This window comes from Rhagoletis pomonella, unplaced genomic scaffold (assembly GCF_013731165.1).
Source record: "Rhagoletis pomonella isolate Grant_MI unplaced genomic scaffold, Rhpom_1.0 Rhpom_scaffold_00009, whole genome shotgun sequence".
In the NCBI taxonomy this organism is placed as follows: Eukaryota; Metazoa; Arthropoda; class Insecta; order Diptera; family Tephritidae; genus Rhagoletis; species Rhagoletis pomonella.
Window position 1 is genome coordinate 15,948,602 of NW_023458563.1, and position 25,643 is coordinate 15,974,244.

Consider the following 25,643-nt stretch of genomic DNA (forward strand, 5'->3'; position numbering starts at 1 on the left):
TTCTTTTTATTTCTTAAGCTTTTTCCTTAAGTCTTTATACTTCTTCTGGCGTTCTTCAAAACCCTCACTAATTCTCACTCTTTGAGATCGCCTTCTAGCATGCAGGCAGTTAGCTCTCAACTCCTTAATTTTGTCATTCCACCAGTAGACTGGCTTTCGCTTCGTAGCGGTTCCTTTTCTAGACATGGACGCGTCGCAGCCTTTGCAGACTGTGGCCACAAGGTTTTCAGCTGCGTCTTTAGCCGAACAGCTCTCTCTACTAATCCCGGCAAACTCCTTGAATACTAATCTGAAAAGGTTCTCATCTAATGTATATGCGTTCCATCCTTGACGCCTAGTCCATGAAAACGGCGATACAGGGCTTGTTACCGTGGATTTTGTCTCAAAGATGATGGCTTGGTGGTCGCTGTGGGTGTAATGTTTGCTGACCCGCCATTTTGTTTGCCTTGCCAATGCGCTGCTACTAAAAGTAATGTCTACGATTGAGCTTTTCCATCCCTTTCAAAAGGTGCTGATTCTACCTTCGTTAAGAAGTATCAAGTCCAACACTGCGAAGGTTGCAAGCACGGCTGCGCCTTTGCTGTTGGTTCTTCTACTTCCCCACTCCGTTGCCCAGGCGTTGAAGTCGCCCGCAATAATTACTAGGTGTCTTGATGCTGTCGAGTATACGACGTCATTGAGATAATTTTGGAACTCATGTTGCGTCCAACTCGGAGGAGCATAGCGGCTGCATATGTGAATGCCTCTAATCTTTACCCAGACAAAGCCAAGATGAGAAGTGCTTGTATCTATCTCCTGAAAGTGGTGGTTACCGCACGCCCAAATCGCCGCCCGATGTGATGTGTCAGTCGCCCATCTATCCGATGTTGGAATTTTATACGGCTCAGAAATAACAGCCACGTCTGCTTCCGTTTCGATCACCGTCTGCTTTAACAGGTCATAGGCCGCCTCACAGTGTTTTAGATTTATCTGCAGGACTCTCATTTTGCTGCCGCTCCTACTGCACGTTTGTTGGCTGGGCACCTGCTACTACCGGTTATGTGACCGACGTTTTCCTCTTTGTGTTGCTTACACAGTAAGCATGTTGCCTCTTTCTTGCAGTCTTTCGCCTTGTGGTTTTCTTCACCGCATCTCTGGCATAGTAAGAAGCGGTCGCAGTTGTTGCAGTCCTTGGCTACGTGCCCAAGGTCAAAACACCGAAAACATTTTGTTGGCTGTATTAGCTTGCGCACCCGACACACAACCCAACCGATTTTTATTTTGCCTCTAGCTAGCAGAGAGTTTGCAGCGGACACCGGAAGGCTAATTATGGCTGTTTGAGTATTTCCGTATGCTCTGCATTCGTTTTTAACCGCCGTCGCTGTCAGATTTAGTAGGTCGAGATTAGTAGACACAGAATTCACTATGTCCGCCGGCGTTGTGATCTCTTCTAGATCCTTGATCTCCAGAGCCATCTCGTGCGTGACCATTTTTACTTCATCTGCGTTTTCCAAAGCTTTGCCCACGATGTCTCGATAACGAGCGTTATCGGCTACTCCTTTCGACCCAAGCTCAAGCAGCATGTCTCCTTTTTGGGTCTTGCGGACGCACTTTACCTTTTCCCCCAATTCCACTAGGTTTGGGTCTGCCTTTATTATTTTAAGGATATCAGCATATGAACCTTTTCCCTTATTTGTGATCATGTATGCATCTGGCTTTGCTTTTGCTTTTTTAAATTTTGGTACAGAGCTGGTTTCATCATCTACCCTCACCTTCTTGTTTGCTGAATTCACGGTCTGCCTCTTCCGGTGGCGTGCTTCTTCCCATTTGCCATCGCTGCTCGCGTCTGTTGGGTGTGTAGCGCTTTGCAGGTCCAATTCCATGGCGCTAGGAGAGAAAATTCGCTAACGCTTCTTTGTTGGGGAGGAATAAGAATTCGCTGCTATGTTAGCCTCATTGGTACTCCGTGAGCGTTTCCCATTTCCACTGCCCTCTACGTCCTTTGTTTGCGTAGATTTTGTATCGCATCGCATGTTCACAATGGTTGTGAGTGCGTTATCCGAACTAGCACGTTTTATTAGCGATTGTGGACACCACATTTCTCATCTGTTGGTTCACATGCCTTTGCGATTCTATCATTTTCCTTAGCTTCTCAATTTTGGAGTTTAGTGCGCACAGAGCGCCGCTGCTTTCATTATTTTGTGTGAGACTTGATTTACCCGAACTCCCACTCTGACTATTAGATGAGTTAACACCTATACTATTTAAAGGGCTCACTTGTGCGTTGCGCTCATTTGAACCGCTTTTATTTTGGCCGATCGAAGCACATGAGGAACGCATACGCGTTCAGGGGATCTAGCCGTTTTTGTGCTCTTCGTAAATGGCGAAGAAAAAGCCACATCTTCTAGTATCTGGACGTTAACCCCAGCTGGAGACTGCATATTTTCTACACGTGACTGTATATTCTCCTTGAAAGCACGGTTGTTGTGTCTTTCACCGCGCTGGGGTGGATCGCCATCCATTCTCCCCTTAGCGGGTTTCTGCGTGCTAGCTGACTAAGCTTTGTCACTATAATGGTTTGTGTCCTTGCTAACCAAGCTTTTGCCACTATCTGGGTGAACACGCTCACTCAGGAACAGCTGATTTGCCGAAATTTTCGCGCCTTCTCTCCGTTTTCACACTTTACATCAGCTTTTCACTTTTTGCCTTGAATTTGGAAGCTTATAGCTCACTTACACAAGCGGACATGCCTCTGTTTTAGCCCGCGATCGAGTCCTGTGTTAGTTTTCCACGCTTTGAAACCTTACGAACGTATTTCTCCGGGTAATTTCTTATTTCCACAAACAAATTTTTGGAGCTTTATGTTAACACGTCCTACTTCGCGCACGTATATAACATAACACCACTTGGGTTGCCTTACTGTATCTGCTATATACTGCCCCCCTCGTCATAATATAATAGAAAAAGAATTTGATTACTTTTTCCTAACGTTTGGCAGTAAGTTTATTGTATCAGGAGATTACAATGCCAAACATACATACTGGGATCTAGATTGATTACACCAAAGGTTAGAAATCTATATAAAGTAATCTACTGGTCAGCCAACGTATTGGTCATCTGACCCTTATTGACTTTGGTGTACAAATGGTATTGCGCGACACCAAGTTAATACAGAAGCATTATTTGATCTCTCTTCAGATCATTCTCCCTGCCACATAACATTATCAATGTTTCTTAATTACGACGAAAAACAAAAAGATCTTATAAATAAGCACACAAACTGGTTAAAATACAAAAAGTATGTCAGTTCGCACATTGACCCGCAAATTCTTATTCGGACCAGGAATGATATCGACAGGGCAGCTGGAAATCTCACAAATGTAATAGTTAAGATATTAAACATCGCAGTTCTTACTGCCCTGGCCTGCACACCGCAAACATTCATAACTTAATAAGTAAAAATCGCAAATTAAGAAGGGAATTTCAAAGAATTCGTTCTCCTAAGCTTAAACAGGAGCTGAATGCGTGTACAAAGGAATTACGTATTCTGTTGCAGGCAGAAAAAGAAAGAACGCAGTCTACCTCGAAACAGACTGACTACTCCCTTTGGCGAACACTGAAGCATGTGAAGAGGCCCTTTCTTCGAGAAGCACCATTACGTACTCAGAACGGAATCTGGGCGAGCAATGATGAGGATAAAGCAAACGCTTTCATCTGCATCTTTCACAAGTCTTTAGACCATATGAAGGCGCTCATCCTTCCAATAATTCAATACCCCCCCGAAAGCCTTACCACAAATATGGCTATAGGAAATAAATCTAAATTAAGCCTAGAAAACAATATGTTGATTTTTAATATGATGATTAAGTCATGTTGGGCATATGGAATTGGGCTTTGGGACACAGCGTGTAATTCCATTTTGAACTGACTTCAAAGACTGCAGCAGAAAATTTTACGCGCCATATGTGGAGCACCGGGGTACATAACAAATACCCATATCCAAAAAGATCTTAATGTAAATACGGTGCATGAAGACATAAGAGGACTAAGCACCAGTTACTCAGTACGCTTAATGAACCATCCAAATCGACTAGCGAGAGATCTTTTTAGCCCGAGATACGCAAGAAGATTAAAAAGAAAGGATTTCTTCGATATTACGAAATGATCAGCAATATAATCTATGTGGATATCCGCAACATATCATTGTCGGATTTGGAACTCGTCCTTTCATACCGATCACCCAACACCAGTGTCAGTGCGGCTCGGAAACTTGTCCTTTCTGACCGAAAACAGCCTACTGGATAGTAATTACTTAAATATAGAGAAGCGAAGGCGCGGCGCGGAAACTAGTCCTTTCCACCCGCCTAGGCAGTGCGGCTCTGGAATTCGTTCAAGGCGCGCCTGCCCAGCACGATATCCAGCGATCCTGCTGCTTGGAATCTTGTCCATTCCGACAGCCGCAAAAACCGCAACAGCTACAACAATTGCAATAAATATATATGTAAACAAGTAAGAAAGTCTAAGTTCGGGCGGAGCCGAACATTAAATACCAGGCGCAAGTATTAAATATATGATTTTCACCTTTCCGAAAGCTACCGCTACATGGTAAGCCGGGGTGTATCAATTTTGAGTAAATTAGCGTCCTTAAATTTTGAAATATTGAAGTTTCAAGCATTTCTGAAATTTGCCGTTATATTAAAAGCGGCCTCAATTTTGGTCCGATTTCAATAATAACAACGTTTTGCTTTTATGTGGCAAGCACAATAACCATGCCAAGTTTGGTACAAATTGGTAGAACGGTTACCGAGATACATATATGTCATCATAAGTGGGCGGAGCCGCGACCATTTTTTCAAAATTTTATCATAAACTTATTTCTTGTAAAGAATTGTTGCAAGCATTAATTTTGAATAAATTAGCTTTAATATTTACTGATTTATCGAAGATATTGTATTTCTCCAAATTACCGTTATATGGGATGTGGGCGTGGTTGTTGTCCGATTTTCAAAATTTTCAGCCATTTGGTATGCTGTACCAAGTCCACGTGCCAAGTTTCGAAGAAATTGGTGCAGCGGTTACCAAGTTATACACATGTAACCATTAGTGAGCGTGGCTACGCCCATATTTTAAAAATTTATAATATTCTAATTTTTCGTCTAAAAATTATTGTGAATATCAATTTTGAGTGAATAATCGTCAGTAGTTACTAAAATATCGCAGTTGTCGTATTTCTGAAAATTACCGTTATATGGGAGGTAGGAGTGGTTATTGTCCGATTTTGCCGATTTTCAATACCATCTGTCCTACGCCCGAAAGAAGTGCACGTACAAAGTTTCGTTAAGATATCTCAATTTTTACTCGAGTTATCGTGTGCACAGACGGACGGACGGACAGACAGTCACCGCTTAATCGATTTATCTTTTCATTCTGATCATTTATGTATGTACATATAAATTTGTCTATGTCTATCTCGATTCGTTTTGCCTGTTACAAACAACCGTTATGTGAACAAAGTTGTGCACAAGTGCGCTTCGGTGTAAAAATACAAAAATTTCTAAGCATTACCGCAGAAATTTTAATTTTAATGGTAGTTTGTAAGATTTGAAAACTTATTGTCAGTTTCGAAAGAAAGATTCAATAAATAAATACATATTATACAAAAAAAATTAGAAGAATCATTTGAGGCACTCATGTCACAGCGGCCACCTCTGTGCGCGACCTCTCAGGATTTGGATGAAAGTTGTAGAGATTGAAGGTCTAGGTGACATGAATATATGTGCAGCATATTTTGCCGATATGACGTAGGGTTGCCTATTTACACGGGACTTAAATTTTAAGAAAACGTCATCAATACCTTTCTTTAACCCATTTGCGGCCGCTACCAGAAATCGAAGTATTTTTATAATTTCCTTTCAAGGGCGTGGGGTTAGAACCTTCATCAAGAAAAATGATCAATTTCATCCAAATCCGACCAACCGATTTCTAGATATAGACTGGTCGAAAAATCGACCGCTGGCCACAAATCGTCAAGTAGGTGAAATACCTACATGTTTTGTTTTAATTACATGTATAAAAAATGTAAAACTTAAACTCAAACTTTCTGCTTTTTTTTTGAAGAAAATGCATTACTTGTTATAATATACCCATAAACTGATACATATATTCTTATGAAAATTTAAAACTTTTGATGATATTCATCGAAACATTTAGTATGTAAATAAACGTTACACTTTTTGCAAGTAAAAATAGTATGTTTCTTGCATAACTTACAGCGTCGATATTTATTTTCAAGACTTCTCATGACGGCGTGTATACTTTCATTGATCCGCGGAAGATTTGACGGATGTTCTGGGTTTCCAACTTCATCGTGATTTCCATCGTCGTCCTTCTTGTCGTACGTTAACAATTGATTTGTGACTTCAGAACGAAAATCAATTTGCGAAAGAGGCTTTGTCTTTTGGATTTTTGCTACTATACAATGCACCTTCCATGCGTTTACAGCTCTGATTATGCATACTTCGCATAACTTCGCATAACCATTTGTACCAGTGCAATAAAATTGTGACTTAAGAAACTGTGAAGCAAAATCTAAACTAAACAGTTTGGTAAGTTTTTGAAAGTTCTGCTAATTTCTGGGTAATGGAACACATACAAAATACATACAAATATCATACGAAATTACAGTTTGAAGGTTATGCGAAGTTGTGCGAAGTTATGCGAAGTATGCATAATCAGACCATACCATTGCGTCCATATTGGCCACCACTATTTTTTTCCTCGTATACATATCCGATAGTTGGCCACAGCGCACAGTGTCACGGCAGTGGCCAAAAATTATATATGTGAACATTCAAATTTCCAAAAGTTTTTTTCTTTATTAACAAATAAACACTTAAATTAGATGAAATCCAAAATTTTTCCTGGATATGTGAACTGGTATTTTTTTTATAGTAGTTCAATTTTGATAGTTGTTAACCATGTAGTATCATCATTGAAAAATCTGGAATTTTACATAGTTTTCAAACGCTGTTATTTCAAATACTTAATGTAACTGTCGGTAAAAATTGTAATAGATTGTCAAATTTAAGTACCAATTAATATGGCAACACTCGTTTTGTTGACAAATATTGATCATAAGAAGAGAACAGTTAGCTGAAAGATATGTCTAAATCAAAGTGAAAGCGAACCGCTTGTTTAGAAGACAATAAAAAAAACACATCAAAACACTTCTCCAATATTTTGATATTTAGTGCGAAAAATTGTGTATTTAAATATATATAAATCTCAACTGCGATGGTATGCGATTTTATTTTTTATGAATATTTTTCAGTGTCTACCCCATTGAAGGTACGCGATATTTTCAACAAATGGTTAGAAATGAAGCAATGTAAAAATAGCCTTATCGTTTATGAAATAAACGAATTTGTGGAAAATCATTTGCGTAGATCATTACACTGCACAGAGGAAACAAAAATCAAGTTTACGATTTTGAAATTTAGCACTAATTGGGAAAAGTATGGACGGAAAAAAGACTTATTTGAAAAACACTGTAATAACTGGCTGGATAGTGAAATATTCTATGGGGATTCTATTTGTGTTGTAAGTAAATCAGTTCTTGGCGTCAATCAAAGATAAAATAGGTCTGTTATTTTTTTTAGGAACCGAGTTCAAGCTTTGTTAGAGGTCGGCCACGTGTGTCTTTCGAAGAAGCATCACATCGAACTAAGCGAAGACGTGTTGATGAACTTGTTGTGTCAACCTCTGCTGAAGCTCTTAAAAAAGCAGCAGAAAAAATTTCAGAATGAAGTAACAGTGGAACTCTTTCAGTGGAAAAGGTGTTAGCATTGTACGTGGATATGGATATCTCTTATAGGGAATACAACATGATGAGAAACGTTGTTAATGGTGTACATAAAAATTTTTTTCCGTCCTATTACTCTATTGTAGAAGCTAAAAAAAAACTTATTCCAGACGGAATTGAAGTTTCGGAAACGTCAGTACATGTTCCATTACTGGCAATTTTGGATAAAACTTCAAACAGCATTTTGAAGAAGTTAGAATTTGGTGCTCAAAGTGATGTTATTTTAGAGTGCAAGTGGGGATTTGATGGTAGTAGCGGTCATAGCGTATATAAACAAAAATTTGAAAGCCAAGACGCTACTGACGAGTTTTTGTTTGTTACATCTTTCGTACCATTACGTATAGTGGAAGCCAAAAATGAAAAAAATTGTGTGGCAAAACAGCAAACACTCTTCTCAAAGGCTATGTAGACCTCTGAAAATATTATTTGCTAAAGAAAATCCTAAACTTATAATGGAAGTAAAAGACAACATACAGCGTGAAATAGAAAATTTAACTACATACGTCTATAATAATGATAAAAAGAAAATTAACGTTCAGTATCGCTTAAAATTAACTATGATCGACGGGGCTGTGTTAAATGCTATACATGGGCATAAGAGTTGTGCGACTTGTCTTCTGTGTGGAGCTAAACCTACACAAATGAATACCGAATTAGTTCTTGAAAGAAAAGTCAAGGAAAGTTGCTACGAATATGGTATATCGACCTTACATGCATGGATAAAATTTTTTGAATGCATTATTCACATTGCATATAAACTACCTATTAAGTCTTGGCGTATAGTGGATGAAAAAAAATAAGCAGGTAGTGATGGAAAACAAAAAGAGGATTCAAGATCAATTCAAGAATGAAATTGGGCTTATTATTGATATGGTTAAAACAGGATATGGCACATCGAATGATGGAAACACGGCCAGACGCTTCTTTTCAAATATTGAACAAGCGGCTCAGATAACAGGTGTTGATAAAACTTTAATAAACAACTGCTCTGTTATTTTAAGAACATTTTCCAGCGGACTGCACATAAATGTTACAAACTCTGAAAAGCTATTAAAAGAAACATTTATTTTATATAATAAGCTATATCCCTGGTACTACATGCCTGTTACTGTGCACAAAGTTTTAGTTCACGGTATTAATTACATCAAGTATTCAAATATACCAATTGGAATGTTATCGGAGGAGGCCATAGAGTCCTGTCACAAAGTAATTCGAAATAATAGACTGAGGCATACAAGAAAGGCGAGTAGAGTTGACTCCAATAGGGATCTAATACATTACCTAATTCTGCAGTCATAGCCAGATATTTCGATGAACAGTAAAAAAAAATTTTTAAGAAGATATGATCTAAATGAAATAAAAGATTTTGTTTTTGTGGAAGATGAAAGCATCATATCTGAGGATGATTTCTGCGATAACATTGAAGATATTGGCGATGATAATAGTAAATAAGAAATATTCTTTGCTTGTCTAAAACTAAAAATAAAGTTTATGTTTAAGCTAATTACATGAAATTATTCGAATTTTTTACTTCAGGATATATGGGAGGTGGGCGTGTCCTTTGAGATAATTCCATATAATTAAACACAGTTATCAGTTATATATCAGAGACAAATCGAGCCAAATTTGGTTCAATTCCAACAACAATTTTGGAAAATATAAGTTTTTTTCATTTCAGGATATATGGGAGGTGGGCGTGTCCTTGGGCTGATTTTCTCAAAACTTAGTTTTTTTCTTAGTCTACTTACGTTAAGTATCTGTACCAATTTTCATTTACCTACTATAACTCCTTCTATTTTTGGCCAACGCTTATATGAAGTCGCGACACTGTGCAGCGTTATCATGAAGATCCACGCCACCCATGCCATAATTATATTCCTGAATTACTTTCCGCTGTGGAATTATTAAGGGCTTCTTTTGCTTGCGGCAATACCTTTTAGCAGATACCATTGGTTCGACTATGGAATTATTAGTAATAACATTAACAACGGCATTATCGTGCCACCGAACTGCCAGTATTTCTTGTCGACCATCAAGCAATTGATCGAATTCCCCGCGTGTTTCCTTTTTTAGATTTCTCAAAAGAGCCTTTGCCATTCTATTTTCTCGTATAGTACCGTAGCAAAAAATCTACGCTCTTTCAATAGGCACATCAGATGATAAAAAGAAAAAAAATTGTCACTGAAAATAGTGTGGCAATCGGGGTCAGATACGTTTGCAAGCAAATCCAAAACAGTTTGTGCTCCTAGACCAATGTTCTTATCGTGATATACTAGAAAATAAATATCCACTTTCTGAACATAAACACCATGCCTTAAATCCAAAACGAATCGGCTTTCCTTTGATAAACATTCTGCAAGAGTGTCGTCCAAAGTAATTGATCATCTGTTCATCTACAGAAAGAATATAGCTGAAATCTCCGAACTGCATAAATTTCTTATTTAAAGCATCAATAACTGGACGAACTTTGGCAAAGCGATCTTCTGTATTCAAATCGGTATTATCCGCGAGATGTAGAAAGCGTTTAATTATTTTGAAGCGATTGCGACTCATTGCTTGTTTCACAATTGTTATGCCCATGTCTGGTCGAACAGACCAATAGTGATCAATATGTGGCAAGGTATGATACCCAGAAATGTATAAAATACCAATAAACCTACGTATTTCTACTGTTGTGACGTTGATGGCTGCGTTAAGTTGATTTGCGTACTCATTGGTGAAATTCGTAATTTCTGTTATAATGAATTTATCAAAATACAACGCAAAAATTTCATACGGATAGTGAATTAATCTCTTACCAATTTCTGCATAAATTTCTTCCAATTTATTAGCTTCGTTGTTTACAGGTGCTCTGCTATATTGATAATTTCTGGGTTTTCGCCATATGGGGATATCAAAATCTGACTTCCTCTTAACTCCGCCAGAGTTCGTTTGTCTTCAATGTGCACTAGATGTTGATGGCTTTTCAACTCCACTCTGTTCCAACTCGATATTACCAGCGATTTCACTTAAGTAAACATCGTTTTTGTCATTTAAATTGATCTGGTCATCGTCCAAATCTTCCTAATCGGTGACAAAATCCACATTAGGAGGAGGAATGTATACGACGTCGACGTCTTTTGCATTCGCGACACCTTGATCATCCTCTTCATCAGAAGATGGCTCATTTAGAATGGCCATGTTTTCAGACATTTTTACTGATTTACGAATTCGCATTTTTAAGCCAAAATTATTGAATAACTTTCAAAAGCGTTTACCATGCAATCTGAAGAACCTTCTCTTACAAATTGCAAAATAAAACTAAATATATTGGGGGAAATCCCTTTTTAAAATCATATGCAAACGTGGACACTACCGCAAACCATCGTTTGCTAAAAGTGAGAATGTGTTGGTGTGCTTATTTAATTTCGCTCTTTGAGCGTGTGCTCATTCTCTGCTCATGCATGATCATATGTAACGATTCATAGAGTGAGGCAAATATATCGTACAAGAGTTGCCAGAATTAAAATAAAAAAGTAGTATATTGGAAAACATTTTAGGACTGATCATTACATATTTCATATAATTAAGACACACGCGTATTTTTTCACTGAACATAAATTATAATTGTGGTAAAAATAATGTTAGTCTACTTGACGTGTTCTGGCCAGTGGTCGATTAATCGACCACTTAGAAGTACGTGCCTCTGAAAGACAGAAAATTAAAACAAATTAGACTGATTCCTTTCGATTTGAATAAATTACACTTTTATTTTTATTGTTGCTTTTTTAGTTTCCCATTCTTTGGTTGTTTTCAGTTTACAAAAGAACATACAAAAAAATGATTTTTTTAACTTTTTACTAAATTCTTAATAAAACATTTTGTTCAAAAATAGCTATCCTTCCAACATCAAATAAATACTAGATTTAATTATTCTGTAAACAGATAAAACATATGTCAATTAAATTTAGAAATATAAGCCTGGAAATTTGTTGGTCGAAAAATCGACCAAGTGCCGAATATGGGTTAAAGTGCTGTATCTTGGAAACCTTTTAACGAAACTTAATGATAAAAATTTATTTCTTCCGCCTTATTTCCGGCTTTAATTGTACATTTTTTACATTCATGTGCAACGTATAAAAAACAAAAAAAAATGAAGTAAAAATTTTTCTTGCTGATTTTTTTTTTTGATTATAGCATTTCTAAAAATTTTTCTTTTTACATAAAAACATTATCTTTAACGTCAACTTTAAGCACCCAAATGGGTGTAATGGGCTACTTATGCGTATGGACTCTAGATCGTCGACCGCTCAAGCAATATGATAAATAGACATAGAAATTGTATGAAATTGTACATTTTTGAAAGAGGAGAGGTGTGTAAAAAACAAAAACAATATGAATAAATGATACTACCTTTACTAAAGGTCTGAAATCATGAAAATCCCTTCATGGAAATGGCAGAATTGAACTTTGTTGCAAATTCACATGGGAAATCTGCTTACGACGTGCTTGGAGGAAATTTTAAGAGACTAGCAGCTGGAGCAAGTCTTCAACTCCCTCTACCGATGGGGTGCTGTATGTTTCCAATGGGATGCCTGTAAAAAATAACCGCAACTAACTTTTCAGTGGACTTTATTTCGACTATGACTACGAGCCAATTACTTTAGTCCTATTTTAAGCTAGTTTAAAAGGTTAAATAGCATGAAGTAAGGGAACTTCATATTTTTATTTAACGAGTCTTTAAATCAATAATTTATTTTTTTCGTTTTAGTTCTTATTGTAATAAAAGCGTGTTGTTGTTTTTTTAACTATAATTTTATTACTCATTAGGTTTTTTTTCGGAAAGGTGTGTATTTCCTTTTTCTTGTTTTAATAAAAGGACTAACCTTGAAGCTATCATTGGAGGTTTAATATCCTTTTGCAATGAATCCGAAACATCAACAACATCAACATCAACAACACTCATTGCAAACGAATATTAGACACACACAAGGTTAGTCCATTTAAAATATTAATTACTTTTACTTAACTTACAACTTAAATCGAGAAAATTGCTTCTATTGATAAAGTTTGAAGGACGAAATTCGAGGATGTTATCCAGTCTATATGAGTCTTTAACATATAATTTTTTCAAATACAAATTTTGCGAAATTTCAAGGATAAAATTGTAAAAGGACAGTTTCAATACTTACCAGGCTTATGCACCAAAAAATTGAATCTGCTTAAATTCTACAGAATTTCCTCTTTAATTTGATACCCATACTTCTTCCCTCAGCACATTTCACTGAATGTTTTAAATCATTTTTGAATTATTGACGTCAGAGTGAAAAACTAAAAACGCAAGTTTACTATATTTGGCCCATATTCACTACAGTTCGGCTTTTTTCATATGATTCAACTGGTTTCTCCATGCTCACTGATTTATATTTTCGAATTAGTTCATCATCAACCCAGTTTTTTGTTTAATTGATGACAGAAAATAAACGAGTTTCGATACGTGGGTCACAAAATATTGCAAAAATGAAGCATTGCGGGACGATGCGGGAAGTGAAACGATATGTAAGCATTGGGAATGTTAATTTTTTCGATTTTTACGATCCCGGGATTTTCGCGATGTCGTTGGTTGAATCCCGGGATCCCGGGAAATTTATCCGTATATGAAAAGTGGGAGTAATGTTAGTCCGATTATGTGGTAAGCGAAATAATCGTACCAAGTTTGGTACAAATTGGTCGAATGGTTACCGAGATATACATATCTGGTCATAAGTAGGCGGTACCACGCCCATTTTCCAAAATTTCATCATAAACGTGTTTTTGCTAAAGAATTATCGCAAACATCAATTTTGAATAAATGAGCTTCTGTATGTACTGAATTATCGAAGATTTCGCATTTCTCAAAATTGCCGTTATATGGGATGTGGGCGTGGTTATTTTCCGATTTTTAAAATTTTCAGCCGTTCGGTATGTTGTACTAAGACTAACAACTGTGCCAAGTTTGAGAGAAATCGGTGTAGCGGTTACCAAGATATATACATGTAATCATAATTCCAATTCCAAATATCAATTTTGAGTGAATAAGCTTCAGTATTTACTAAAATAACACAGTTTTCGAATTTCTGTAAACTACCGTTATATGGGAAGTGGGCGTGGTTACCGCCCGATTTCGCCTATTTTGAATACCAACCTACCCTGGGTAGTACAGGAGCTATCAACGTCAAGAAAACAGGAATTTCAGGACAGCTGGTTTTTTGATAATGGCATCTCTCTCACTCCCTCGGTTAGCGTGGTGGCCATCTGGCAGTCGGTAATGGTTGCGTTGACTAGTACGCATCGCTTATGTATATCTTTTAAGAAATGTAGCAAATGAAAGGTAGAAAAACTCCCCATAAACAGTATATATCTGTGTTCATATGGAATAGTAGCTTATGTCGAAAGGCTGGCTTTAGTATAATGCGGCATTGGTAGCATACGATTGCGAATGAGCCACTCGCGCCGAGCTGATGAAGAACTTTTGGAAAATAAACGTGCAAGAAATAGTTCCGATACTACTAAAATTATTATGTTATTTAAAGGATGAAGGGAATGCAGCATTATACTAAAGCCAGCTTCTCGACATAAGCTACTATTCCATACGAACACATATATAAATATCAGTTTTCTATAAACTTAGTAGTTTCTGAGAAATTTATTAATCATTAAAGATTTTTTCTATTTTTATGAAAAAATTAAAAAAAACTCTAAATTTAACAGGGAAAAAATTTAAGAAAGATCAGATTTTTTGTCAAATTTTTCATTTGTGTTAAAGCATATATGTAATACTCCTATATTGGCAGTAAGAGCTAGTACCGTCCGAAAACACTACAGTACAGATATATCAATAAACACGTACGAAAGAAAAGGAACACATACGTTTATAAATAAACATGTACACAACACATATACAAAAACGGCATTCAAGTACACGATACATTGACAAAAACGGTACTAGACTGTCTCGCTTTGATTTCGGAATGCTTACACATTGAGAAGTTAGGTTACTACCAATATAGAAGTATTACATATATGTGTTAAAGCCTGTTCTTTTATAAAAACAAAAAAAAAAACAAGTAAGAAAGTCTAAGTTCGGGCGGAGCCGAACATTAAATACCCGGCGCAAGTATTAAATATATGTTTTCCACCTTTCCGAAAGTTACCGCTACATGATAAGCCGGGGTGTATACATTTTAAGTAAATTAGCGTTCTTAAATTTCGAAATATTGAAATTTCAAGCATATCTGAAATTTACCGTTATATGAAAAGCGGCCTCAATTTTAGTCCGATTTCAACAATTTTCAACGGTTTGCTTTTATGTGGCAAGCACAATAACCATACCGAGCTTGGTACAAATTGCTAGAACGGTTAGCGAGATACATATATGTGATCACAAGTGGGCGGTGCTACGCCCATTTTCCAAAATTTTGTCATAAACGTATTTCTTGGTAAAGAATTGTTGCAATCATCAATTTTGAATAAATTAGCTTCAATATTTACTGAAAGAGAAATTACCGTTATATGGGATGTGGGCGTGGTTATTGTCTGATTTTAGAAATATTCGGCCAGTTGGTATGCTGTACCAGGACCAACAACTGTGCCAAGTTTGGAATTGGTGTAGCGGTTACCAAGATATACACATGTAACCATAAGTGGGCGTGGCTACGTCCTTTTGCCAAAATTTTGTAATATTCTTATTTTTCGTCTAAAACTCACTGCAAATATCAATTTTGAGTGAATTATCTTCAGTAGTTACTAAAATATCGCAGTTTTCGTTTTTCTGAAAATTACCGTTATATGGGAGGTAGGCGTGGTTATTGTCCGATTTTTAAAATTTTCAGCCATTTAGTATGCTGTACTAAGGCCAAGAACTGTGCCAAGTTTGGAAGAAATTGGTGCAGCGGTTACCAATATATACACATGTAACCATAAGTGGGCGTGGCTACGCCCATTTTCCAAAAATTTATAATATTCATATTTTCCGTCTGAAACTCATTGTAAGTATCAATTTTTAGTGAATTATCTTCAGTAGTTACTAAAATATCGCAGTTTTCGTATTTCTTAAAATTACCGTTATATGGGAGGTAGGCGTGGTTATTATCCGATTTCGCCCATTTTCAATACCATCCGTCCCACGCCCAAAAGAAGTTCACGTACCAAGTTTCGTTAAGATATCTCAATTTTTACTCGAGTTATCGTGTGCACAGACGGACGGACGGACGGACGGACTGACGGGCAGACAGTCACCGCTTAATTGATTTCTCTTTTCATTCTGATCATTTATGTAAACATTTGTCTATATCTATCTCGATTCGTTTTGCCTGTTACAAACAACCGTTATGTGAACAAAGTTATAATACCCTTGTGCACAAGTGCGCTCGGGTATAAAAACAAGACGTAATTTGAAAAGAAGAAAATCGGTGGATGAATAAAAAAGTATGATGTATGAGCAGCAAAGAATGTTACTCATACGCCATGTACGATTATGTACATACATTTTGCGCATTTTCATATGGCCATTTACAAATTTGTATTCACATATGGGTATTTCCATATGTCGCATACGTGACAGTCGTACGTTTCAATGTGATACAAACAATGAATACCATTTGTTTTCTTTAACTTTTTTGGGCCATTGTATAGCACATAATTAGCTCTACATTTAAACGAAAAATGAAAACAATCGAACTGCTTGGTCCTGAAATATACGCATTTAAAGAGAGTGTCGTTACGTGACAAAAAATGGAAGTAGATTTTTTCTTTTCTTACAAAATCGAAAAACTCAGCGAATTGTGGATGGCTATTTTCATGAAACTTATTTTAATATGATTTGGAGCAATTCTAGTTGTTTTTAGAGTTTTTTGAATTAATGCAACTTGTTTCAATTTTCTTTTACAACCCTAAGTGTGAAACGTCACGTGACGCTACGTAAAAAAATTAATTTCCATCGTTATATTTTTGTTAGTATTGCTTTTAACAGAATTTTTAACGCAAATAAAACATGTATTTTATGTAGAATATACTTTATATTTTGACTTCAGCGCCAATTCAGGGTGAATTTGTTGGAAATCTATGATTTATTATGTTTCAACTACATACGCCAAATTCGAACCAAATCGGACCATAAATACGGTTTTTCGAAATATCTCAACCTTGGCGCCACCTAGGAAGACCATTTTACGCAAACATGATTCTACTTACATAGCCAATATATATTTTAAAAATCAGACAAATCGGCCCGTAAATACGTTAGATATAAGACATTTATATTTTTTATCGTGGTAGACCTTCCGATGGAAACACCCATATCTATCGATTTTCTTCGTTTGTAGCATCCTTTTTTGTAGAGAAACATGCTTTAATACAACTGAAAAAAATTTAAAAAAATATTGAAGTTTTCCCCTGTTAAAATTAGATTTTTTTTAACTTTTTCATTAAAAAAAATCTGGAATTGTGAATAAAATTCTCAAAAACTAAAAGAAAATCTGGAATGATGAATAAAGTTTTCAAAAACTACTGAGGTTATAGAAAACTAATGCGCATATATGTATACTGCGTATGGGGAGTTTTTCTACCTTTCATTTGCTACATTTCTTATAAGATATACATACGTGATAAAGTGGAACCACTTTTTTTAAGCTGAATAAAGGTAATTTGCAAATATCTTGAAAACTTATTTATGGAAAAAATACTCGATTTTAGGAAACAGCAAGCGATTCTGCATAGGAATTGGATAGTGGCAGTCAGTGATTTTTATGACACAATTATGAGTACAAAAATGTTATAATAATGTTATAAATATCAAAATGTTTCTATTTTTCTCTTGATTTTCTTGCTTTTTTCCGATACTATACAAGTTGATGTTTTTTGAAATGCTTTAAGTTTTTATGTGGCTTACAGGATGTATGTATTTGAAAAAAATATATATAATTTTTATATTCTAATAATTAGATTTATGTCATAATGTTAGATAAGTAGTTATAGTTTCCAGTTTTCATAATAAAATCCTATGAAAATTCACTATTTTGCTACTATCTCCTTCACTACCAGCGTAATACCCCTGCAGTGAAAACCTAAACCAGTTAGAAAAAATACTAGTTCATAAACTAGTATGTGACTACCAGTTCGACATTTTCGAAGAACTTAAGCGTTCAGCGACATCTGCCTTTGAATTGCCAAAGCCTAAAATAAAACGCAATTAATTGCTTTTCGTACAAAAGTCGGCTGTGGCGTCACGTGAAGACTACTGGTTCTGGTTCTGGGATCGCAGGTTCGAGGCCGCTTGGAGGTGGTTAAGAGTTTTAAAGTTAGATCAATGTAAGTAGGAATAATTATTTCAATTTAAATATAAATAACAAACTTAAAAATCTAGTTTCATTACAAAAAAAAAAAATAAACAAATATATGGGAAGAAATACTTGTGCCATAAAAAAATAGATAACAAAAAATATATTTTTTTAATTAAATTTAAGAATAACAAAAAAACTCTAAATAAAAAATATAAATAAAAGAAATATTATAAAAAAAAATAAAATAAAAAAAAATTCCCTGCGCCCGGGCTTGAACCTGGTACCTCAGGCATACCACGCGAGTGCTTTGCTCTGTCGGCCATTGCGACTGTTGGAGCGCCGCGAGCAAACAGGCATACTAATGCTTTTCATAGGGGATGAATTGGCAGACTATCTCATCAACTGGTATGATGCTACTAGTATTTCTACTAGTAGATGCTGATGCATAGCCTGACAATTGACATCTCGTAGGACAACGCATTGTTAAAAATACCAGTCGCTAACATTGAAAAAGGATAGAACGCGAACTAGTTGGGCTGAAACGCAAACTGGTAGAATTCTAGTTCACAACTAGTAGCTTTCCCTGCAGGGAGTTTTCTGCTTTAAATCGGTCTGGCTCTTGCTTAAGCAACCGAATTAATGTCTGGCAAATTAATTTTAGATTCATTAAAACTTAAACAACATCATATTAAATTTTGAGCTTTACTAAAATGAGTTGAAAAATTATTATTTTTTTTTTAATAAAAAATTACGTCTGGCATAATGTTAGCAACAACGGAAATGTCTGGCAATAATAAATTTACGTTTCTAAAACCTAGTTAAAGCCAATGAAAAGAAAATAAGCCTTACAAAAATGATTTAAAAAATTGGCATTTTTAACTGTAAAAATGCGATGCGCACTAGTCAGCGCAACCATTACCGCCTGCCGAGTTAATGAGAGAGATGTCATATCAAAAAACCAGCTGTCCTGAAATTCTCTCTCGAAAACGATGCTAGCTCTTAGACTAGGGTAAAGGGCAATTCCATACCAAATTTCGTTGAGATATCTCAATTTTTGATCGAGTTATCGTGTGCACGGACGGACGGACGGACGGACGGACAGACAGACATGGCTTATTTGACTTCTCTTTTCATTCTGATCATTTATGTATACATTTGTCTATATCTATCTCGATTTGTTTTGGCTGTTACAAACAACCGTTATGTGTACAGAGTTATAATACCCTTGTGCACAAGTACGCTCGGGTATAAAAATGTTGTTTCTTTTTGGGGAATGCAAAGTAGAATGTCCTATAATATTTCTTTCTTAATTCGCTTCTTTGCTTCATTTCAGGGAATGCAAAGTAGAATGTCCTACAATATTTTACTTTTTTCGCTTCTTTGCTTCATTTCAGGGCATGCAAAGTAGAATGTCCTAAATATTTTTTTTATTTCGCTTCTTTGCTTCATTTCGGGGAATGCAACGTAGAATGCTGCATCGTAGTCAGCTGAAAAATAGAATGAATATCCAAAAAATCTTTTCCTACCGTTAGTTTCTGTGGAAATTTGTCTCGCATAAAAATCATGTTTTGCTTTGTTCAATTTGCAGCGAAGTTGAAGTCAGTCAATGAAGTGAAGTACATGAGTGAGGAAGTACAATTTTAAGCTTAATTAAATATGCATGTATGTACATACCGATTTTTAAGTAAAATCTAAATACCCAAATACATACATATGTTTGTATAAAAACTGATTTATAAAAATTTTAATTAATTTTAATCTTTTAAGACATTTTCTGATTTAATATAAATAGGTTTGTACTCATCTAGGCATTCTACATTACTTTCTCTGTAAGGCATTCTTTGTTCGCTTCTCTGGATTCTGTTTACCCATGCGTTCTCCCTTCGTTTGAAGGTAATGCTGCGGGTAAGGGCTTACCGCCAATGACATGCCCATGTTAAAATAAGGCCTTCCGGAAGCGAAAGGGTAAGCGATTCCCATCGCCTAGTTCGTTTCCACTTTCGTTTCTGTGGTAATCGTGTTTTTTGCTGGGTTCCTATATTGAATAAGTATTTAAAATACGCAATGTATATGGTTGCAATGTGTCGCAGCTCTGCATAAACAAACAGTTTGAATACCGCAGTATAACAGTTTCCAAACATTGCATTGACACGTTTTGGCAGTCAGCGCCTATGTATATGCTGATGACGCGCAATCGTACCTCAGCTGTCCCCCAAATCAATAAATGCATGTGTTAGAAATCTTATACATGATTTAGCTCATGTCAGCGAATGGACTGCTAATAATAGATTGGTCCTTAACACCAGTAAATTCCAGTGCATCTTTAATATAAGAAGTCCTTCCAACTACACGTAGAGCTGGGAAAACATCGATGTTCGGAAACATCGGTATTTGCTAACCTCGGGTTAATCGATGTTTCTAAAGTTAAACTAAAAAAATTACAAAAGACTATTTTATCGCTAGAGAGATCCATCAAGTACAAGGTAATGTTTTTGTTAAGGAACAACAAATTATTAACTAAATTTGGTTTTAATAAGCATCTACGGTTAGGAATGCGCTGCCTATTATTGCTCAACATGCGTTCTGATTCGGAGGAGTTGGCTGGCAAAACGAAATATTTGTACTTGTTAATTTTTTTGATATATTTCATTTAATCGTTTTTACGCTTACAATAAAGCGCCTCGCATATTCATCAAACTTTTCTATTATTTCCTCCTGAATAAGCTCGCGGGTTTCGGTAATAAGTTTTCTATGGGCGCTCATGAGGCATAGTCCAGAGAGCCTTTCTTCTCCCGTTGTGCTCCTGAGACAGGTTTTTACTGTACGAAGTGCTCCACAGTCACTGTTGTGCATGGAACAGCGCTCAAAATGGAAATACACTTATTTATCGCTGGTAGATTATCGTTTCCATCTTTAAATAGATATACAACTACAACATCCTTCAAATCTACTTCGGACAACTTCTTTTTCTCTTTCTTCCATAAATTATACCAAAGAGTGAGTTCACTGCCCATAGATCATAGATCTATTGATAATGCTTCGTGTTCTTTTGTACCTTTTCACTGGAACATTTAAGCTCTACCCAGAATTACTGCGGACGACGGTAAAACGGTCGGCGGTACAGTTGCCGCAATGAAATCCATCACAGTAAACACAATTGCGGCGCATGACGGCTTCCGTCAGTTGTAATTTTGAGTTGAAAATTATCATTAAAATTACGTACGTGCGTGTAAGTAGATTTGCTGGAAATAAAAATGGATGAAAATATTTCTAAACTTGTGAAAATAATAAAAATTACTACAATCAACACTAAATCAACATTTTAAATCAACCGAAAAACAGCTGTAAAAACGCTGCCGCCGCAATAATGAGCCATTCCATATGCCTTTATGAGTGCTAATTTTTACAGCTTTACCGTCGTCCACGGTTGCCAACTTTTACACTGAAGAGCAAAACTGGAACAATAGAACGGAGGGTAAAGTTTGTGGTAATGTGCTTCTTGAGTTTATTTACTTTATGGTAATTCAAACTTGCATTTCGCCTTACCGATGTTTAATTAAACGTTTGACCATAAAAATTTTAAGATTCGCATATGGAAACTCAGAAAAAAATTACCAAACAAAAATGAACTGGATTGTTCCAGCTTTGCACCCTCTTAGTATTTGCTGAATTTTATAATTCAAAGAGGAGTTCTGGCTCAGTTCCTGCAATTTTGTAATCAAGGCGCGTTGGATTTTCGCTGTGAGTGCTTTAAGTGCACAACCCAAGCAAAAAGAATTTAAAGTTTTTGCAAAACGGTCAGAAAGGCTACGCTATAAAAAAAGAAATCATATCGGCCAAATGTCCGTTTTATGGTTATCTAAACAAGCGATAAAAGGGCGGACCTCAGTCTGCAAGATCAAGAGACCACAACAAATTGCAATTTGCTAGGCTAGGCATATTGGAGGGTCTCTGAATACCAAAAAACTTTGGTTCAAAATCAAAAATTACTGCTTTTTCACCACAAAGCAAGTGACTGGACATTATGTAAGACATGGGAACAAGTTATTGCAGCACAAAGATAAAGAGGAGAAAGCCTGCTTTGACATCCAGAAAAATTTTTTGTCAGAAACGCATTTTTACTAAGAAAAAACATTGGATTGGTATTATTTTGAAGCGGGAATTTACAAGTTCTTCATAAACGACTACATTATTCCACTAAAATTTACTATTAATTAGGGCACGGCCCTAAATTTTTTAAATCTGAGGATAAAATTAAACGTTTTAAGTCGGAATATTGGTTCAAGTGCTGTGCACCTGCATCAGGGATACGCCTAACGTCCCAAAATATTTAAACTATTAGGTTTGTATGTGTACATTTAATGATGTAGGGCCGTGTTACGCCTTAGGGAGTAAGAACTGTGGTAAAATCGACGGTAAAAAGAAAAGTGATAACAAATGAGCATTTTCAAAGAATTTGGCAATTTCTGAGGATATTTTTCGCAGGCTTTTATCAATTTTAACAGGACAATGATCAGAAATATCCTCCGAAACTGGGGCCAAATAGGTATAAATCCCAAGTAAAGCCCAGACTTGATTGAACAGATAACTTATGGAATTGTTTGAAAATGCCACTGTTCAATTGCGAAAATTCGTCCAATCGGATGCAAGACCTTGGGCATGGCGTTGAGGAAAACCGGTGCGCGTTCTCAACAGATTTCATCTAATAAAAGCTAAAATATTCGAATTGGTTATGGCCAATTTATTAAAAGTCAAGCAAATGGTAAAATTTTCTGTCGGGTGCAAAACTGGAACAATCTAGTTGCTACGTTTTTTTGCAATTTTCTTCTTTATCTGCTTGTATTAATTATTGTTTTTAAGGCCTTCTGATGAAATAAACATTGGAAATGTGACTTCCGAAACTAGATTACAAAAAAGTCTTCATATATTGCGAATATATTGCAAGAAAATTCACATTATGTATTACTGTTCCGGTTTTGCTCCTCAGTGTATATTTTCTAAAACCGTACAATGGAAGAAAGAGAAATTGAGGGTAAGTTTTTAAACTATGCTTCGCTGTATTAAACAGAATATGCATAATACATATTTTCATACGTTATACCTAATGTTATACCATTTTCCCACGGTATTCTGAATTACTTTGTTCGCTCCCCCAATTACGATCGCGAATTACCCTCTATTCCCACGAGCACATTCTTAATTCGATTCGAAAGTTCTCTGTCTCTGTTTTGTTTTGGTTTTTCTTCGCTGCAAAATTGATGCAAAATGTTGGTTCTTCCTAAAAATTTATAAGTTTCCGTATCAAATTAGGGATATACACACTTATAAACTTTACTTTTCGTACCCAAAAAATTCATGTTTTGATTTGTGAGCTAGTTTCGATAAAATTTCGATAAAAATTACACACGGCACCGATTTGTTCGTAATTCGCATGGAAACTCGATCTGAATTACCAACAAATGATGTAATTCGCTCTCAACATTTTCTATGGCGAATTACGTAATTCGAAGTTTAATTGGAGTGCGAATTACGAATAAGAGAGCGAACTACGTAATTGGGGTGCCTTAGGAAAGCCGTATTAGGCCCAGTTATGCATACTTAGCTTTGCATGAGAGTTGTCAGATAAGAATCTGTTAAATGGGCTTTGCTTGTAAGCGGTTAGCCAACGCATACCACTTAACATGTAGAATTCTGTTGGGTTTTGATTTTTACGTAAATATGGTACAGCAGTGCAAATATGCATAACTGGGCTATATTAGTCGTTTCGACTACCATTGTTTTAAATATAATTTTTTAAGGTGCAGTACCACAAAAAAGTACTGTTATCATTTTTTTTATTGAAATTCAAAATTTGCCAAACAGTTTGCGCTTGGTTTTTGTTTTATTTGTATAAATAATGGCTAAATAGGTATTTTATGAGATCAAGCCATATCCCATTAAGATTTAACGAAAAATCAAGTTAAACTTCATATTCTAAATATCTACCTCCGTATCAAAAAAAAAATAAAATAAAGATATAACATTGTTTCACTAAGTTTAAAAAACGCTTAAACTAGGATTTTGGTACAGGAAATGCAAAGTTCTAAAATGTGATGCATGTTTTGCGACTGTATTTATTTTAGGTGGACAGAATGCGCGAACCTTTCCTTTATTTTCACTTTTTTTCGCTATTGGACATTTCATTTTGAGGAGAACCTACTAGATTCTGCTGGAAAACTTTTGCCAGCTAGAAAAGAGCTGATCAAAACAGCGGGCTGAAAACTTATGGTCTGATTATGCATACTTCGTATAACTTAGCACAACTTCGCATAAACTCTAAACTGTAATTTCTATATTCGTATATACTTTGTATGTATTCCATTACCCATAAATTAGCAGAACTTTTAGATTTTGCCTCACTTTTTCCTAAGCGAATTTAAATTAAATTTTTATTGCACTGGTACAAATGGTTGTGCGAAGTATTCATACATCAGACCTTTACGCAAATCATGAAATTGAATGTTATAATTTTTTTTTATGGTTTGGAAGTTCAAAATTATAAAATAAGACAAACTATAACTGTAAGTAATTACTCGTATAGTCAACAACTTGTAACACTTTTTTATCATTTTTATTTCGCCTTCAATTTTACATTTTTCAATAAGGGTATTCAGACCAGACTCGCTAAGGTCTTAATTCGGTATTCGGTTACTCCCACCATTGTTTTGTTTTTTAAATTACCGAATATATCATAACCAACTTAATAAGGTGACAGGTCTGATAATGTGGTAACACATGCGTTAAAATGTCAGCTGATTCCTTTCTGTCACTTATTTGCTGGAATTTGTTCGCGAGAAAAGTGCATACATTTTATCAAAAGTTTAATAAAACATTCTGTCGTGGAATTAATAAATTTTACAAGTAAGTATTACTTAAATAAAAGTAATTGTAATCAGAAAAAGAATAGAAGAAGTTGAAAGTGTACCGAGTTACCAGATAACGAATTAATACATTAACGAGTATAGTCTGAATACCCTTAATGTAAACAAAAATTCCATGAGCTGTTCATCTAACTTGTAAGTTTATGCAGATTTTCTTACTATTCTGGATATTTTTATCTTGTGAAGGAACGTATGAAGCTAAGTAACTATGGTAGTCGAAACGACTAACAGTGGGAAGGCAGGGTTAAAAGTATTAAAACGATTCGCTATTCTTTTATGCAAATCACTTATTTTTGTATTTGGGCACATACAAGCATAATATCATAGAATTCGGCATTACGACAAATATCTGATTGTTCGATGATCAAAAAGTCAAAGGTACTAATTTTATGAAAACTTACAGCATAGTTTTAATCAGTGATGGGCAAAATTGTATTTACTAAGTATTAAGTACTAAGTACAAAAGTATTTAGGTATTTTGTGTTGTTGTAAATACCAAAGTACTATTTACTTAGGTATTTAGGAGCTGCTAAATACTCAAGTACTATTTACTTAGGTATTTAGGAGCTGCTAAATACCCAAGTA

The 25,643-nt window shown here is 35.6% G+C and overlaps 1 protein-coding gene across 1 annotated transcript in view; it reads right to left on the minus strand.

Moving 5' to 3' along the window:
- Nucleotides 1-20,684: 20,684 nt before the first annotated feature.
- Nucleotides 20,685-25,643, minus strand: part of LOC118745597 (homeobox protein onecut) — a 261,747-nt gene continuing 256,788 nt past the window's right edge. The window contains exon 3 of the mRNA XM_036479109.1: nucleotides 20,685-21,380. Within this exon, the coding sequence (XP_036335002.1) occupies nucleotides 21,354-21,380 (27 nt within the window). The 3' untranslated portion in view covers nucleotides 20,685-21,353. The remainder of the gene's footprint in view (nucleotides 21,381-25,643) is intronic.